Source organism: Mobula hypostoma, chromosome X1, assembly GCF_963921235.1.
Source record: "Mobula hypostoma chromosome X1, sMobHyp1.1, whole genome shotgun sequence".
Classification (NCBI taxonomy): Eukaryota; Metazoa; Chordata; class Chondrichthyes; order Myliobatiformes; family Myliobatidae; genus Mobula; species Mobula hypostoma.
Window position 1 is genome coordinate 22,866,414 of NC_086128.1, and position 20,304 is coordinate 22,886,717.

General features: G+C 42.3%; 1 protein-coding gene across 2 annotated transcripts in view; it reads left to right on the forward strand.

The window, feature by feature from the left end:
* Positions 1-11,402, forward strand: part of dazap2 (DAZ associated protein 2) — a 31,839-nt gene extending 20,437 nt beyond the window's left edge. The window contains exons 3-4 of one of the 2 annotated variants that reach the window (XM_063037100.1): positions 5,867-6,067; positions 10,535-11,402. In XM_063037100.1, the coding sequence (XP_062893170.1) occupies positions 5,867-6,067; positions 10,535-10,663 (330 nt within the window). In that variant the 3' untranslated portion in view covers positions 10,664-11,402. Of the gene's footprint in view, positions 1-4,777; positions 5,105-5,866; positions 6,068-10,534 lie in introns of those variants that run through there. The other variant, XM_063037099.1, reaches the window with a different exon arrangement.
* Positions 11,403-20,304: the final 8,902 nt, after the last annotated feature.

Genomic DNA, 20,304 nt, shown 5'->3' on the forward strand with positions numbered 1-20,304 from the left:
TGCATCCATCATTATCAATAAATATCAAGGTTCTTGAACTATAGCTGCTTCTGTACCATTGCTCCACATCCCCAGACTCTCAAAATGTCAATTATTGCAAAGTGAGAAGTAAACTGTGTTTTGCAAGGATTCCTCAAAAGATTGCCTGCAGATCAGGCAGGGTCTAGGTAGATAAAGGAGGTCGTATATTTATAAGTGGGTCACCTCCTCTCCCTCCTGGGTGTTGATCCTGATTTGGACAGTCTCATTTCCACAACAGGCAGGGAGGACATAAAAAGAACAAGAAGGATAGAGGCCAAGGCTTATTTGAATCACTGTTGCTTTCTCACCCATCCCTAGGTGTGTGCAACACTACTATTAAATGGCCAATCTTTGTCACAGAAACTATGAGGTGAAATATTATAATAAGATTCAGGTTTTCTCCCTTTGCCTCTCTTTGAGTCTCCAGCTTCAGTCAGAAGCTCAAATTCCTTCTCCAGATCTCGCTCATTCTGAGAGCTGCCACAACTTGGCAGTTCAGTTGTGTTGGAAGAAATCTCAGTGATTACCCAGAGGCCTTTTGTAGATGCCAAAGGCAGTGATCTTTGTTCCCAACAGTGTGGTGAGGGATGATGACAGAGAGGGGCCAGTGAATAGGCAGTCGGAAAGTCGCCGGCTTGGTGAGCAGTGTTCTCTTCCACCATATTCCTAATCCGACCCCCTCTGTCCTACCACCAAATGTGATGACGAATAATGTTTTCAGTAAAGAAGTCATCACTCTGTTTATATCAGTACAGGTGGCTACTAAAATATACAGAATATCTTGACCACTGACTAGAATATGACAATGTAGTTTCCTATTCCACTTCATGTGTAACGCGCTCAGTGAAATGTGTTAAATTTACTTCAAAGATCATTAGTTGATATTGGTACACTTCTAAAATGGGAGAATGAGGTGGAGTTTGTGGTAAGGAGGATCTGTAATTCTGCTACTTTGCCTGTTCTAAGCACAGTTATACAGACATCCTTAAAATGGCAACCCTTTGTTTAAGGGTTAGCTTTTATTAAACAGTTTGAAAAGGGTAGAGAGCTACCTTCTGGTTTATGGTTAAGGAGACAATAGATGTTTTACAACAATTGGTTATTTATCAAACCAGGCTAATTACCAGGCTTGGCCAAACTAGCAAGCCGCTATGATGCTGATTCTATAGATGCTGATTCTGATGAAGAGTCTTCATTGTGCAGTGTTAACTCTGTTTTCCTCTCCACAGATGCTGTCTGACCAGCTGAGTATTTCCAGCGTTTTCTGTTCTTGTACAGCAAGACAATTTATAGTTAGTCCATGGAAGTTAATGGTCGGGGTGGGGGGTGGAGCTTGGCAATATAGTCATAGTAATACAGCCCAGAAACAAATTCTTTGGCCCAAATGGCCCATCCTTACCACTGAATTCTCCCTGCTATCCCAGTTGTCCGTGTTTGGCCCATAACCCTGAAAGCCCCTTCCCTCCATGTACTTATCCAAATGCCTCTTAAGTGTTGTAGTTGTACCTGCCCCAACCACTTAAGTCATTCCAAGTACTCACTACCTTCTATATAAAGAAGTAATCTCTCAAGTCTCCTTTAAATATCTCCCCTCTTGTATCCGTGCCCTCTGGTTTAGGACTCCCCAAATCTAGGGAAAGACTATGACTGTATACCTTTTCCATACTCTTCATGATTTTATAAACTCCTTTGAGGTTCTCGTGCATTCTTCTGTGCTCCAGGGAATAGAGATCCAGTGTGGCCAACCTATTCTTGCAATCCCATTGAATGTCAAGGGGCCATGGTTAGGCATTCTCTTATGTGATATAGTTGTTAGCTAATACGTTTACTGACAAGTAGCTTAATGTTACTTGGAACCTGTGGTCTGAATGCAGTGGTTCATCGCCTGAATGTAGTGTGATTGTCAACAAACACCCCCACTTTTGATCTTACGATGGAAGATCACTGATGAAGCAGCAAAAGATGATTGGGTCTAGGCCACTGTCCTGAGGAACCATTGCAGGAATATCCAGGGACTGGTTGGATTCACCTCCATCAACCATAACCACCTTACGTTCACTTCTCTTTTACCAGGACTCCATACCGCCACACTGGATCAATGCCACCTCTTTGGCCATTAGTGAGCAAGGATTACTTGCTTCACTGTGAATGACGTTTCTACCATTTTCCTGCTGATTCCTGATGGCGGATAGCTCAGGTGGATTTGTCTGACAGCGCTGGACAGATCACATTTAAGCATTTTTGGTTTGATGTCAGTCTTGCAGTTGTAGTGGAGCAGCTTTGCTATAAACACAGCTTGTTTTGGAGCACTGCTCTACTGTTGTGGACAGCTGAGAGTGAGGACGAATATTTTACAAAAGGCAAGAAAACATCAAAGATGCTGCAAATCTGAAATAAAAATAGAAAATGCTGGTCAGACAGAAAAAAAGGATTAATATTTCAGGTCAATAACCTCTTATCAGAAACAAGAAGAGTTAAGAAACCTTATTTTAAGTGGTAGAGAATGGGGAGGGGTGGTGGGAAATAGCTATGATAGGGTCGAGACCAAGAAAGACTGAATGCTGCGCAGTGGTGGTGCTGAAGGCTCATTAATCACAGAGGATCCGCCTGGATCAGGGGTCAATAGAGGGAGATGAATGAAGAGAGAAATGACATTGAACCTATGAGACACAACACTGCCTTTGCTGGAAATCTGAAGCACCAGAGAATACAGGATCTACCCAGTAGCTCGGGCGGTGACTGTCCCCAGGGAGATAAATGTGAGTTACAGTCACACGTTGATGATCTTTCATCAAGACTGGCCAGTTCTGATACAAACTGAAAAGACTGATTTTCTGTAATTGTTGAGTACCACAACATGCCTAGTCAGATGTGTTATTAAGTCATTAATATATTATCAGAGGTTACAGTGCTAGCACTGATCCCTGTGATATTCCATTGGTTATGGGCTTCCACCATTGCCCTCTGCCTTTTGTCACTAGAAACATTTGGGATCCAATTAGCCAGTTTGCATTGGATCCCATTTTCCTTAACCTTCAGGGCCAGCCTACAATATGGGACCTTGTGAAATGCTTTACTAAAGTTCACATTGACAATGTCTGCTACTCTCCTTCATCAATCATCTTAGTTACTTTCTCAAAAAAACACACTCAGAATCCGAATCAGACTTAATATCACTGGCATATATCCAGTTCCTGGCTTTCATGTGTGGTTTAGCTACTAAGCCCAGTGGAACCATTTCTACTGACAGGAGAAGGGGTAAAGTTGGGTTACTGGCACCTTAAAACCAGTCACTTTGGGCAGATGGGACTCATCAGTTGTTGTTGAAAGTTCATCCAGGAGAAGGAAAATTTTTCTGATCTCAATCTTTGCTGCCTTGAGGCTACTCACTCAAGTGGAGAGGGAGAGGCTGCTACGTGGGCAACAGCTTGCTCTCCGTATTGTACTGCCCTGGCTTGTGTATCACGTAGACAGCTAGGACGCAACATCCATGGTCGACCCCGAATAATGGAGGGTGTCAACGTGTCATGAAATTTTTGTTTGCAGTGGCAGTACATTGCAATATATAGTAATAAAATGCTACAATAAATTACAGTAAGTGTAAAGATTAAAAAAGAAAATAAATTAAATAAATAATGAAAAAAGAGAGGGGAAAAATATTGAGGTGGAGGGGAAGAAGCGTTTCCTGAAACTTAAATTAATGAGGCAGGATTTCCCCACATAAAGCCATACTGACTAACTCTGACTACTCCCTGCCTTTCCTACATAAAATCTGTCCCTCTGAATTGTCTGCAGTAATTTCCCTTACCACTGACGTAAGGCTCACTGGCCCGGCTGCCATTTTTAAATCTAAGAACGCTTTCTATCATTGAGCGTTCTGGTACCTCACTTATAGCTAATGGAGATGTAAACATCTCCATCAAAGCCCCAGTAACTTTCTGGCGTTGATCTCATCCAGCCCTGGGGATTTAGCCACACTTGAGCATTTGAAAACCTCCATCACCACCTCATTAAGGTTGACATGCTCTTAGACTATTAACACACTCCTCTCTGAATTCGCGATCTTCCTGGTCCTTCTTGATGAATACAAGTGAGAAGTGTTCTTTAAATATCTCAATCACATCCCCTGGCTCCACACACATTATATTAGATTATGAGAGCACTCAGTCCTCTTTTATTGTCATTTGGAAATGCATACATCCATTAGGAAATGATACAATGTTTCTCCGGAGTGATATCACAGAAAACAGGACAAACCAAAGACTAACACTGACAAAGCCACATAATTATAACATATAGTTACAGCAGTGCAAAGCAATACCATAATTTGATGAAGAACAAACCATGGTCACGTAAATAAAGTCTCAAAATTCCCCAAGTCGATCGACTCCCGAGTCTCCGATAGTGGGTGGCAAATGGGAGAAACTCCCTGCCATAAACCTCCAGGCACCGTCAACTTGCCGATGCCTTGGAAACAGCCGACACTGAGTCCATCCATCCGAAAATTTCGAGCTTCCGACCAGCCCTCTGATACAGCCTCACGAGCGCCATCCTCTGCCGAGCACCTTCGACCTCGCCCCGGCCGCTGAAACATGCAAAGCTGAGGATTTCGGGGCCTTCAGCTCTAGAGATTCCGGTTACCACACAATAGCAGCAGCAGCGAAGCGGGCATTTCAGAAGTTTTCCAGATGTTCCTCCATGCTCTCACATCTGTCTCCATCAAATCAGAATTGTGCACGGTCTCAGATCCTCTCAGATCCAACGTCCACCAGGATATGTCCATGTTCCACCTTATGTGCCAGTCTCAGCGCAAATGCAAGTGAATCCAACAGGGGCAGGCACTCCTGTGAGGTACTATGCAGTACCACAAATAACAGACATCACCACCGAAGTGGCCGCGCACGCTGCCATCATTATGATCACTCTTCTCAGAAGGCTCTTTTACTATATGATCATTAGTCTTGTTTTACTATGCGATGCTCAATCTAAAGCATTTGTTTCTCTGGTCTATAATTGGAGTGAAGTTACAGCCTCCAGTTTTATCAATGACTGTATAAGAGGTGCATAGACAGAATTTTCAGAGGAAGAGCAGGTGGAAGAACACAAATATTGGAAATTGGGACTATATATTGGGTGGACCTCCCCATTTCCAAGTTATCCTCTATGTCACAGACCCTCCATAAGAAAATGATACATGAATATGTTGTTCTTTACAAGCACTGGTGGGCCTGCTGAGTGTATCCAGACTCGTTTCCTTTTGTAGTACTGTGTGAAAGTCTTAGGCACCTATATATAGCTAGGGTGCCCAAGACTTTCACATGATACTATAGTAATTTTATGTATTGCACTGTGCTGCTGCTGCAAAGAAAACACATTTCATGACATACGTGAGTGATGATAAACCTGATTCTGCTATGGGCCTCTGTTGTGGACTGAGATTGGGAAGGGGGTAGGGAGAAGGGGAAGGGAAGGGAGAGGGGAGGGAGTGAGAAGCACCAGAGAGACAGTCTGTAATAATGAACAAACTAGCTGTTTGGAATCAAATGGTCTTGCCTCGTGTATCAGGGCTAGGTGTGTTTGCACCTGTGAGCCCCTGCCTCTGGCGCTCCTTCTCTGGCACCTGCCCCACGCCCCTGCCACCGCGCCCCGCTCTCGCCGTTCCCAACATCCTTTGCACCTGCCAGATTTATAAACTCTCTTTCTGCTTCACGTTGAGAAATACAGTACTGTGAAAGAGTCTTGGGCATCCTAGCTATATATACGTACCGTACACTTTCAATGAATGCATTGTAGCATCGAGATTTTAGCTTTATGATAAATTGATTTGAATTTGTTTACCTCTCAGATCCAACGTCCACCAGGATATGTCCATGTTCCACCTTATGTGCCAGTCTCAGCGCAAATGCAAGTGAATCCAACAGGGGCAGGCACACCTGTGAGGTACTATGCAGTACCACAAGTGTTCCCTCCACAGTCTACTGTGGTCATGGAAGGTGCATTTGATGCAGGTGCCAGGTTTGGGGCAGGAGCTACTGCTAATCTCCCGGTAAGTATTATGGACAGCTAGCATTGTATGCCACAGTACAACTTGCAATCTTACCTAATGTGCTCTCTGGTTTTAACTTGAAAGCATTTCACACGAGTTTATAGGTGTATTCTGACACAGAATCAGCTACAGATATAAAACAACTATGATCTCCCAAATAATGATGCCTAATAATCTACTGGAATAAAATGAAATATAAATGAAAACCTTTATGCACTGTCCTGCATTGCCTGATATTCTTTGTGCTTTTAATTTAAGAAAAGCATTTTATATTGTCTTCAGTTTAACATAGAAAAACATTTGAAGCAGTATCAGTTTCAGCAATATTCACGACATGTTAAGGAGCAAAGTTGAACTGTACCCCATGTATTTCTCTGGTTGTATTAACCTACAGGAGACAGAAACAAAAATAATGCACAGCACAGAAAGCTGTGGCAAAGTTTTGAAAAATACTTCTCTGATTTTCTTAAAGCTGTGAACCACGTTCCAGAAAAGCATGGTTACACATCATTGGATATCCAACCTCCCCTTTCAACTACGTACACCATTCTATGTCTGTAGTCTCAAAGAGCTACACGAGCCCATTTCATTTCTAAGAGCCTAGTGACAATGGTGTTGCAACCTTTTCCTCAATGTCAGCAAATCAAAAGAGCTGGTCATTAACTTCCGGGAAAGTGAGGAGGGGTTGCAATGCAGACGCCCCTGTTTACATCAGTGGTGCTGTGGTCAAGGGTTGACAGCATCGAGCTCCTAGGAATGAATATCACCTATAGCTTGTCCTGCTCCAACCACGTTGACACCACAGCCAGGAACGATCACCAGCACCTCTACTTCCTCAGGAGGCCAAAGAAATGTGACGTGCCACCTTTGACCATGACCCATATTTATCAATGTACCATAGAAAGCATGCTATCTGGATGCATCATGGCTTGGTATGGCAACAGCTCTGCATGAGACCAAAAGAAGCTGCAGAGAGTTGTCCCAGCACGGAAACCAGCCTCCCCTCCATGGACTCTGGTTATACTTCTTGCTGCCTCAGAAAAGCAACCAGCGTAATCAAAGATCAAACCCTGGACATTTCTTTCTTTTCACCCCTCCCATTGGGCAGAAGATACAAAAGCCTGAAAGCGCATATCATCAGGTTCAAGGACCTTTCTATCCTATTGTTACAAGATTATTACATGGTTTCCTAGTATGATAAGATGGACTTGTGACCTCGGAATCTACCTCATTGGAGCCTTGCACCTTTCTATCTACCTGCACTGCACTTTTTCTGTACTACAACACTTTATTCTGTTATTGTTTTACCTTGTATTACCGCAATGCACTGTTACAATGAATTGATCTGTACAATATGCAAAACAAGCTTTTAACTATACCTTGGTACATGTAACAATAATAAACCAATTTACCCTCTTTTAAAAGAAATTGTAACATCATCTATTTCTGTTTTCAATGGGGGTAGGTTGTTCTGCGTTGACCGTCCTGTGAAAATGTTCTGACTAAACTGCATGCTTACATTTTATTGGCCTGGAGCTTTTTTGATTGGCTTCTAGGATACTCTGGAATAATTTTCTGTTCCTTTGAAGATCTTAAGTACCTTATTCCAATGTAAAGTCCTCAGGGCAATCTTTTCCCCTTGCTTAAATGCACCTATCCACTAATCTAGTTGTTTCTAAGGTCACAGTGTCCCCTGTGAGTGTGATACTGCGCCAAAATTGTACACCATTTTCCACCTAGGCATGGATGAGTGTTTTATGTGAGGCAGCTGTCATATCTTGGGATTTGTGCTTTTTCCCTTAAGCAATGTTTGCCTTTTCCATTGATTTCTGCACATTGTGCTGTAAAATCCAGATTTCCCCCACCTGCATCAATTCATGTTGAATATCATTTATTGTTGCACTCTATTTTCCCAATTATACTTGGTGTCAAAATACAGGGCAACTGCTGACATAATATTTCAGTTTGCAATCTGCAATGTAGTGTTTTTTTATTTGCTCATTTATGGGATCAAATCAAATCAAGTTTAATTATCATTCAAACCATACATAGGTACAGCTGATCGAGACAGTGCTCCTCTGAGGCCAAGGTGCAAAACATTCAAAATAGCAACCAAGAATTCAAAAATAGTGAGTAACATAATTCAAAATAGCAAGCAAAGAAGCATCTTCACTCAAAAAAAATATGTATATGGTCCAAGACCTTGAGCGACAATGTCCAGCAATCAATGGTACAGTCTCCTGGCAGTATACAGACGCATGCAATCCAGCCTGTCATTCCATCGATCGAACGCGGGAAGGCAGCACCAACAGGAGAGGCCAGGCCCCAGCTGAGCTTGGATGCCACGCTGTAGCGCTTCTATGTCTCTCACTTGGTCTACAGCAGCAGGCAAGCCCGAGGCTTGAGACCTGGTCCTCGCTACAACTGAGGCTACACAGCTCCCATTTCGTCTGTCCCTCCACCAGACAAGGGTAACAGGCTTGCGGCAACTTTCATCATCACTGTCCAACAGTCTTGCGATCGCAAGTGAAATGTCCAAGACAACCTCCTACGGTTGTTCTGCACCAACTCCGATGCTTCCAAGTAGTGGGCAGCAACACAGTCTCCAGCCAGGTCAGCTCCTCCGAACCCAAACTGGCTCCTCTGACATCCCAGCGATCCCCTTCGATATCCCGACCAGGATGATGATGTCGCTGGCAAGAACTCATTGCCCATACCTAAATACTCTTAAGAAAATGGTGGTGAGCTTCCTTCTTGGATTGCAGCTGTACCTTCTGATGAAATTTCTTCCACAGTGCTCTCAAGTAGGGAGTCCTAGCAGTTGTTGAGGAACGATAATATATTTCTGAGGTGAGAAGGTGTGCACCTTGGAGAGAAACCTGGAGATTGTCTCAACCCAAGACATTGACTGCTCATTTCCCTCCACAGATGCTGTTCGACAGCCAAGTTCCTCCAGCATCTTGTTTGTTGCTCCAGATTCAAGCATCTGCAGTCTCTTGAGTCTCCAACCTGCAGATTGTGCTGCCCTCCTTTGTAGTGGTTGCATGTTAGGGAGGATAGTTTAGGAGCATAGTTTAAGAGAGAGATAACAAACAATCTTCACTCTCTGGATGGTGAATATTTAAATTTTTCTACCTTGCAGTGGTAATGGCTCAATCTCTGAGGACCTAAGTTAGAAATCGATACATTTCTGGATGTTAAGGGATACTCGGATAGTGCTGGAAAGTGGCACTGTGGCAGAAGGTATGAATGAATAGCAGAGAAGCCTCAAGGGACCAGTTAACCTACCCTGCTGCTCCGCTCTCTCATGTTCAATTAAGTGGGCTGCTTTGTCATTGGGATTCTTGAGTGTGATGGGAACTGCAGGTGGAGAGTATTCTATTATACTCCTGATTTATGCCTGGCAGAGAATGGAAAGACTTCAAGGACTAGTCAATTCCACCCTGTTCTCTGAACTTTCCATTCTGCAAATTCATTCTATAGGACCACCTTTTTACTTTGATCACTGAGTTCATATTACAGCAGCCTAGGTCTCCCACTTGATTTCAGATTTGTGTTGGTGCAGTGACCCTTAGTGTAAATGGGTTTTGAACCTAAATCAGTCAGTTCTGACTGACCATAAAAGTTGCTGGTGAACGCAGCAGACCAGGCAGCATCTCTAGAAAGAGGTACAGTCGATGTTTCAGGCCGAGACCCTTCGTCAGGACTAACTGAAAGAAGAGATAGTAAGAGATTTGGAAGTGGGAGGGGGAGGGGGAGATCCGAAATGATAGGAGAAGACAAGAGAGCATGTGATGAGCTATCAAAATGCGTTTATTTGCTGAAATTGATGCTGCCAAACTTTGATGTAATCAATAATGCTACTATCCAACAGTGCAGGAGACTCTCAGCTTTGCAGCTTTCAAATTTCACTCTGCTTCTTGAGTTTGTGTCTGAACCAACGTGTTATTCTTCGACTAGTGGCTCCTTTAGCATGACGGATCAACGTAAGTTGTGCTTTAGATGAGCCCTATGGAAGACTCGTTTTATCTGGATCTTTTCAGCTTCCTTGCTGGCACTAGCATTTTTTGGGTAAATAAAATGTCATCACCCACAAATAACTCGTCTCTTAAATGTCTTGAGGCACAACGAGACCACCCTGAACAATGACAGTGTATCAAGTGTTATGCACAAAATTAGGAAGTGTTATGAAGTGCAGCCAGAATGCAATCAAATGGCTCAAATCAGGCTTTGGCTTGTTACCCCACTATAAAGTGCCTTCACAACAGGTTGCTTCCGCAACCAGTTGACTTTTGCCAATGAAAACAGGGAACTTGCCAGGCTGGAAATGTTCTGAAAGGAGAAAATAGGAGAGAAAAGCAAATTAGAAACTCAAAAGTGTATAATTTAAGATGAATGCTTTTTTATACATACCAAACAATGTTTATTAAGTTTAAAAGCACATTTTATTTTTGTTTCCTTATTTAGCCACCTCCACCTGGTTGTCTTCCCAATGCAGCTCAGATTGCAGCCATGCAGGGTAGCAATGTCATCGTAACCCAGAAAAAGGGCAGCTGGGCTTCCGGAGGTTCTGATGGTGGTTACACTATCTGGTAATTCAATGAAGGCCTCTACAAGAACATACAGTGGAAGAAGCAATGAACTAAACCAATTATTTAGACAAATAATGGACTTTTCTTGATAGCTTGGCCTCTTCGCACTTTGTTTGATCCAAAATTGTAGTACACCTCTGCAGCAGGAGGAACTGCTAACAGAACAAAATGGATTGAATTGAATCAAAGTAACTGCTTTGTTTTGTGCCTTAGCATTTTAGAATTAAAACAAAAAAGCCTAAATCATCAATAAGTAGCATTTATTAAGGTGATTGAATGTTAATATTTATCAGCCAGTAGTACTTCAAGATCACAGACCGCTGTGTGTAATCCATTTTCACTACTGATTTGGCAATGTTACAAAGATTTTGCATGTAACCACGGCACAGTGACTTTATGTACAGTATATTGCTGGTTAACATGAAAAATTAACAGTGATAATATCTTTCATTTTAATAAAAGCTGCAAATTTGATGGCTATTAATGCCGTGCTCAAAAGATTTAATTGCGCTAATTCCTGAGGTCTGTGGAAATCTGAGCTTTATTTTTAACTTGTTAAATGCATCTGAATTCTCTTACTTGGATTCTTGTGCAAATAATTAATTGAAGGGGAGGCAATTATTTCTCCTATCTTGCTCACTTTCTGATCATCATATTATGCTAGTTTTCTTTCTGATTTGCTCTGTTAAATTCCTGTATATGAAAATAAAAGATTCTAGTGCACTTATTTGTTAGTGTTTATGGCCCAGTGCGTTACACTGTAAGTTCAACTCTTTGGAGGAATACCTCAGTTATTTTGCTTTGAAACTTATTGTTGCAGGGTGAGGGTAGTTGTCTGCCTGTTTCTTGGCTTTTTCTGCATCACAGATTATAATTTGTGCTTTGAAACTAAGGCGAACAGAGTTGGCCAATAATTTCTGCGCTTCTGAAGTGAATTACTGATTTGAATTTTCTGTCCCAAGGCTGGAACAAAAAAATCTGCAAATTAGGGGCCAACTTTTAAAGTTGGGAACTGGCAACATTAGCAAAAGAACAAAGTCACCTGCAATGGAGAAGTTATCGTGTTCAGTATCATTACAATCTTCTTTGTGTTGGTCGACATGTTTCCTGTATCCCAGATAGGTCAAATGTCTTTTCACCCTTGATATAAGAGGCTGGTATCTTTATATGGATGAACATTGAAAATTCAAGTTTACTGTGTTACTAACATGTAACCTTGGTAGATCAATGAGTGGGCACCCATTGTTAAATTGCATTGGACAAAAATGTTAAAAATGTATTAACATTTTTAACATAAAATGGACTCACGGTACTTAAGTGGTTGTTAACCCAAACATAAATTGTAGTTCAATTTAGTCACATGTAACATGGAGTGTATGGTTATTTGGCTTCTTGTTGCAAAGTTAATTCAATTTTTCATATAGTCCTTGGAGTCATACAGCACTCCATTTGGTCTTTTGCAATTCAGACCTTGGTGGTTCAAGTTGTTATCTAGATACTTAAATATAGTGCGAGTATCTGCCTCCACCACCCCATCATGCAGTAGTTCCAGATTACAACCACCCTTGGGGGGTGGGGGGGGAGGAAGACAAACTTCTTCCTCAGATTTCCTGTAAGTTCTTACTCCTCGTCCCTCTGGTCTTAGACATCTGTGGCATGGAGAAAAGGTTTTTTTTAAATATTCACACCATCTATGCCCCTCAATTTTGTGTACATTTGTCAGGTTCCTGATCCGTCTCCTCCGTTCCAAGGGAAACAGACCCAGCCTCTCCGGTCCCTCCTCATAACTGAAGCCTTATATCCCAGGCAACATCCAGGTGAGTCTCCTCTGCACCCTCTCCAGTGCAGTCACATCCTTCCTATTGTGTGGTGACCAGAACCACACACAGTCCTCCAGCTGTGGTCTGTCCAGTGTTTCACAAAGTTGATGCATAACCTCCCTGCGCTTACGTCCTGTGCCCCAGCTAAAGAGAGGATGTTGTCTGCTGCTTTTGGCACTCTCTATAGAAGAGTTAGGAGTTATCTAGTTGCGACCAATGCAGAATATTTAATCAAGATCACCAAAACAGATTATTTGGCCACCATTACTCTTTGTTTGTGGTTCCTTGTCTCCAACTCATTTCTTGTAGCACTTCAAAAAGACTTCATTTGGTGTAAAGCACTTTGAATGTGAAAGGTGCTATAGAATTGCAAATCTTTTTAGATGGAACTGAGTAGTTCAAGGAGGTCAATGTGAATTGCACTCACTAATGTGTAACTAACTGGAAATGGTGGCAGCAATATGGATTGGTCTGCTGTGCTCAGATTTAGAAAGGCAATATGGGAATTTGGACACAGATATTGCAGCACATTATAGATGCACATTAAAAATATATACTGCAATTTTAGAGAGATTAATGCCACAACAAATTTACTGGAAAGATTAATATTAATCATGAGACAATTAAAATACCAATTTCTTACATTATGCCAGGTTAGACTTTACGAATTCATTTGGCTGTTAGGAAATACTAGAATTTGTAAATAGAATATATATACTCACAGAGTTGTAAAGCATGGAAACAGGCCCTTTGGCCCATCTCATCTATACCAACCAAGTTGCCTTCCCGAGCACGTCCAATTTGCCTGCATTTGATTCATGTCCCTCTAAAGTTTATTCTCTCCATGAACCTGTCCAAATGTGTTTTAACTTGTACCTGCCTCTACCACTTCCTCTGGTAGGTTGTGCTATATAACAAACAACATCTGTGTGAAAAACTTAACCCTTTAAGTCTTTCCCCTCTCCAGTGTCTAATACTGCTGTAACATGACATCCCAACTCTTTCTATATACCACCTTCACCACCTTGTACCTGTTGACATATTCAGGGAGTTATGTCCCTGTACCCCTCGGTCTCTCTGTTTGACAACACTCCCCAGTGCCCGGTCATTTAAGTGCCCTGTCATTTACTGTGTAAGCCCTGCCCTGTTTAGCTCCCCAAAATGCATCACTTCATACTTGTCTGAGTTAAATTCCATCTCTCATTCCTTTGTCCACTTCCCCAGTTGATATAGATCCTGTTGTAACCTTGGACAACCTTCTTCACTGTCCACCACACCACCAATTTTGTTGTCATCCACAAGCTTACTTGTCACGCTGCTAATATCCTCATCCAAATTGTTAATACATATATGTATCTAACAAAATGCACCGATCCTTATGGAACATCACTAGTTACTTGCCTTCAATCTGTAAAACAGCCCTCCACTAACACCTCTGCCTCCTACCACCAAGTCAGTTTAGTATCCAGCTCACCCTGGATCCCATGTGCTCTTACCTTCTGAACCAGTCTACCATGTGAGACCTCGTCAAAAGCTTTGCTAAAGTCCATGTAGATACCATCTACAATCCTACCCTTGTCAACCCTCTTCGTCACCTCTTCAAAGAACTCAAATTCGTGAGTACTGATTTCCCATACACAAAACCATGCTGATGTTCCCTAATTAGTCATTGCCTTTCCAAATATAGATAAATCCTGTCTCTCAGAATCCGGTCCAGTGATACCCACCACTGATGTTAGGCTCACTGGCCTGTAGCTCCCTGTGTAAATGGATTACACCAGATTGTACAATTACTCAATTATTATAACATTTAAGAGAAGTTTGGATAGGTAGGTGGATGAGAGAAATATGGAGGGCCATGGTTCAGGTGCAGACAGATGGGACTAAGCAGAGACCAGGCTGGCATGGACTAGATGAACTGAAGGATTTGTTTCTGTGCCGTAGTGTATGACTCTAATACCTGGAAATATATACTCTGGAGTGGTCTTCTTAAACTTCATGTTCCATATAAGGGCTACACCATCAGGTTCATTCAAAGCATCTTCATTGTTAGTATATGATGCAACCAGTAGTTCCAGGTACTATGTAAAAAAAGATGCAAGTATTTGGTTTTGTGTTGCAACATGATAATTTTGTAAAACTGAAGTGATTTTCTGTGAATATACAAGAAAACCTATAAAAGTGCCATTCCTAGACACCCATCAAGTGATCCAAATATCTTGGGTGGTGAAATATACAAGGGACACCCTGAAAATACAGATATTCACAAATTATGAACTGTGGCAATATTCAATGGACCAAACATTTTCCTTACTTAAAGCACCTCCAAGTCAGCGTAGGGTGGCAGTGATGGATGGGAAGCTCTTCACCCAGCATGCATACTCGTAGAGAAACCATGCTGTTTCTAAGATTGAATGCATTCTCTGATGCATCCCAGGATGGAGGAGGACACATCAGAAAGAGGAGGAGGGTCCCAGACAAAGGTCTGCCTGATAATAGTTTCTACCCACATCCGGTTTCTCCAGTCATAGAAGTGTTTGGCTCTGTGATGTACAGACCCGGAAGTCTCAGCTACAGGTTGGTCAACTGGAAATTTGCTGTTCAACCAGAAATTTGCACTGTTACTCCAACACACAATGTGCTTTTAATTCACCCTCTATCCCTCCCTCTCTGTTCTGATGATTTAAAACGTGAACTCTGAATCTAACCTACTGAGTGTTTCTAGAATTCTACATTTTATTTCATACTTTCAGCATCTTCAGAATTTTCTTTTTGCATATCATTGCCCTCTGAAATGTTCTAAATTTAAGGACCAGTTTACTACTGAAACTGCACGGGATGTCAACACAGTAGCAGTGTGAAATAGGCACTTTGACTGAAAAATTGCTCTTTATTTGCAATTGAATAGGTACTCATGATAATCTCAGCTGGCCCTTCAACATTGATTGCTGGACAATTTTTTCTTATTCTGCACAAAATAATAATTTCAAAATAAGGCCACCTGCAGAAAAGGGATCACTGATACCAGTTCCTAACATGTCTACAAGTTATATACTTCACTATACAAATTGGTTCTTTTTCATTTGTTTCTTTTAGCTGATGGAAGTTTCCAGCCTACAGTTTGGAATTTGTTAACTGAAATACTGTAAAATGAAATTGAATTAGCCAACAGTCTGATTGCAGAATGCAAGCATCACCATGATTTTAAAAACACTGTAAATTAGTTTCAGGAGATGGAAAAAATGAACCTGGAGTCCCTGCTCCTGAGTTATTCGACAGTTTTACCTGGTAAATCATACATCAGGTCTTAGAACATAAAACACAGGAGGAGAATTAGGCTATCTGGCCCATCGAATCTGCTCCGCCATTCAATCATGGCTGATCCTTTTTTCTCTACCCTCCTTAGCCCCACTCCCTGGCCTTCTCCCCGTAACCTTTGATGCCATGTTCAATCAAGAACCTATCAATCTCTGCCTTAATTAAATACACCCAGCGACCTGGCCCCCACAGCTGCATGTGGCAACAAATTCCACAAATTCACCACCCTTTGGCTAAAGAAATTCCTCCGCATCTCTGTTTTGAAAGGGCGCCCCTCTATTGTGAGGCTGTACCCTCTTGTCCTAGACTACTCTCCCACCATCAGAAACATCCTTTCCACATCTACTCTCTCTAGGCCTTTCAACATTCGAAAGGTTTCAATGAGATCCCCCCTCATCCTTCTGAATTCCAGTGAGTACAGATCCAGAGCCATCAAACATTCCTTGTATGATAATTCTCTCATTCCTAGAATCATCCTTGTGAACCTCCTCTGGACCCTCTCCAATGCCAGCACATCTTTTCTAAGATGAGGAGCCCAAAACTGTTCACACTACTCAAGGTGAGGCCTCACCAGTGCCTTATAAAGCCTCAGCATCACATCCTTGCTCTTGTATTCCAGACCTCTTGAAATGAATGCTAACATGGTATTTGCCTTCCTCACCACTGACTTGACCTGCAAGTTAACCTTTAGGGTGTTCTGCAAAAGGACTCCAAAATCCCTTTGCATCTCAGATTTTTGGATTTTCTCCCCATTTAGAAAATAGTCCGCACATTTATTTCTTCTACCAAAGTGCATGACCATGCATTTTCCAACAATGTATTTCATTTGCCAACTTCTTGCCCATTCTCCTAATCTGTCTAAGTCCTTCTGCATCCTACCTGTTTCCTCAACACTACCTGCCCCTCTACCAATCTTCGTATCAAATCTGCAAACTTGGCAACAAAGCCACCTATTCCATCATCTAAATCATTGATATACAGCATAAAAGAAGTGGTTCCAACACCAACCCCCTCAGAACGCCACTAGTCACTGCCAGTCAACCAGAAAAGGATCCTTTTATTCCCACTCACTGCCTCATGTGTGGCACCTTGTCAAAGGCCTTTTGAAGTCCAAATATACAACATCCACTGCATCCCCTTTATCTATCCTACTTGTAATCTCCCCAAAGAATTCATCATGTTCCTCAGGCATGATCTTCCTGTGAGGAAACCATGCTGACTTTATCCTATCTTGTCCTGTGTCATCAAGTACTCCATAACCTCATCCTAAACAATTGACTCTAACATCTCCCCAACCACTGAGGACAGGCTAACTGGTCTATAATTTCCTTTCTGCTGCCTTCCTCCTTTCTTAAAGAGTGGAGTGACATTTGCAATTTTCCAGTCCTCTGGCACCATGCCAGAGTCCAATGATTTTTGAAAGATCATTTCTAATACCACCACAATCTTTCATGCTACCTCTTTCAGAACCCTAGGGTGCAGTTCCTCTGGTCCAGGTGACTTATGTAACTTTAGGTCTTTTTAGCTTTTTGAGCAAGTTCTCCCCTGTAATAGTAACTGCACCCACTTCTCTTCCTTCACACACTACAACATCAGGCATACTGCTAGTGTCTTCCACAGTGAAGACTGATGCAAAATACTCATTTAGTTCAGCAGCCATCTCCTTGCCCCCTGTTATTATTTCTCCTGCATCACTTTTTGCAGTCCTATGTCCACTCTCATTTCTCTTTTATTTTTAACATACTTGAAAATACTTTTACTATCCACTTGGATATTATTTGCTAGCTTGCTTGCATACTTCATCTTTTCCCTTCTAATGCTTTTTTTAGTTGCTCCCTGTAGGTTTTTAAAAACTTCCCAATCCTTTATCTTCCCATTAATTTTGCTTTGTTGCGTTGTCCTCTTGTTTGCTTTTACTCTTCAGCTCTTCTTAGTCATGGACTTCTATATCATCCCAGAAAACAGATATCACCATATGGCCTCCAGAAAGCCAAACCTGATTCACACAGTGAAAAATTGGACACATGGGTGAAATATTTCAGCATCTGTTGGAGCTTAGAAGAGTCAAAACAATAGAAAGGTGGATGTGAAGGTGTTTCCTATCAACATCTTCTAGCTAGCCCACAAACATGTCTATTTTACCACTTTTGTGCTTGTTTTTCACCGTAAATGTGTTTTTGGAATTGTTAGAGCCCATGATTTACAGTCTGGAGATCGAGTGAGTGACCCAGTACTTCGTTGTCTCTGAGAAGATTCTGGGAAGCGAGCGCATACTCAGATGGCCTTGATGTAAAGAAACTTAAGAGACAGGAAGGCGAGTGAGAGTTCAGCGCCAACTGCCTTCCTTTTGATCGTTACCGGAGGAGTCTGTAAGTGACCTATCACTATGTGGATCACTGCAGCAGGCGGGTAAGCTTCTGCACTCGTGAGGTGTCCTCCTCTTTCAATGATGTCGGAGGATGTTACTGTGGTTCTGCATTTATGGATTAAATTGTTGCATTTATGGACTGTGGACTTTTTAAAATTATGGTTTTGAAATTTTGTGTTTTTTGCTCATTCCTTTTCTGTTTTGTTGTGCAAGGGGAGGGGTTTGGAGGCTGATGTTCTTGTTGTGTTCTGTTAGTTTTTTGTGCAGGGAGAAGGGTTTGGGGTCGATGTTTTTGTGTTTTTGTGCGGGCGTCAGGGATTTGGGTCAATGTTCTCATTCCATTTTGTGCAGGGGGGGGTTGATGATCGGGATGCCATTCTTTTTGGTGACGGGGTGGGTTTGATGTTTCTCTTTAAATGACTTTCATGTTCTTGCTTTATTTCCTGGTTATCTAGAGAAGACGAATCTCAGAGGTGTATATAGAAACATAGAAACATAGAAAATAGGTGCAGGAGTAGGCCATTCGGCCCTTCGAGACTGCACCGCCATTTATTATGATCATGGCTGATCATCCAACTCAGAACCCCGCCCCAGCCTTCCCTCCATACCCCCTGACCCCCATAGCCACAAGGGCCCTATCTAACTCCCTCTTAAATATAGCCAATGAACTGGCCTCAACTGTTTCCTGTGGCAGAGAATTCCACAGATTCACCACTCTCTGTGTGAAGAAGTTTTTCCTCACCTCGGTCCTAAAACGCTTCGCCTCTATCCTCAAACTGTGGCCCCTCGTTTTGGACTTCCCCAACATCGGGAACAATCTTCCTGCATCTAGCCTGTCCAATCCCTTTAGGATCTTATACGTTTCAATCAGATCCCCCCTCAATCTTCTAAATTCCAACGAGTACAAGCCCAGTTCATCCAGTCTTTCTTCATATGAAAGTCCTGCCATCCCAGGAATCAATCTGGTGAACCTTCTTTGTACTCCCTCTATGGCAAGGATGTCTTTCCTCAGATTAGGGGACCAAAACTGCACACAATACTCCAGGTGTGGTCTCACCAAGGCCTTGTACAACTGCAGTAGTACCTCCCTGCTCCTGTACTTGAATCCTCTCGCTATAAATGCCAGCATACCATTCGCCTTTTTCACCGCCTGCTGTACCTGCATGCCCACTTTCAATGACTGGTGTATAATGACACCCAGGTCTCGTTGCACCTCCCCTTTTCCTAATCGGCCACCATTCAGATAATAATCTGTTTTCCTATTTTTGCCACCAAAGTGGATAACTTCACATTTATCCACATTAAATTGCATCTGCCATGAATTTGCCCACTCACCCAACCTATCCAAGTCACCCTGCATCCTCTTAGCATCCTCCTCACAGCTAACACTGCCACTCAGCTTCGTGTCATCCGCAAACTTGGAGATGCTGCATTTAATTCCCTCATCCAAGTCATTAATATATATTGTAAACAACTGGGGTCCCAGCACTGAGCCTTGCGGTACCCCACTAGTCACTGCCTGCCATTCTGAAAAGGTCCCGTTTATTCCCACTCTTTGCTTCCTGTCTGCTAACCAATTCTCCACCCACACCAATACCTTACCCCCAATACCGTGTGCTTTAAGTTTGCACACTAATCTCCTGTGTGGGACCTTGTCAAAAGCCTTTTGAAAATCCAAATATACCACATCCACTGGTTCTCCCCTATCCACTCTACTAGTTACATCCTCAAAAAATTCTATGAGATTCGTCAGACATGATTTTCCTTTCACAAATCCATGCTGACTTTGTCCGATCATTTCACCGCTTTCCAAATGTGCTGTTATCACATCTTTGATAACTGACTCCAGCAGTTTCCCCACCACCGACGTTAGGCTAACCGGTCTATAATTCCCCGGTTTCTCTCTCCCTCCTTTTTTAAAAAGTGGGGTTACATTAGCCACCCTCCAATCCTCAGGAACTAGTCCAGAATCTAACGAGTTTTGAAAAATTATCACTAATGCATCCACTATTTCTTGGGCTACTTCCTTAAGCACTCTAGGATGCAGACCATCTGGCCCTGGGGATTTATCTGCCTTCAATCCCTTCAATTTACCTAACACCACTTCCCTACTAATATGTATTTCGCTCAGTTCCTCCA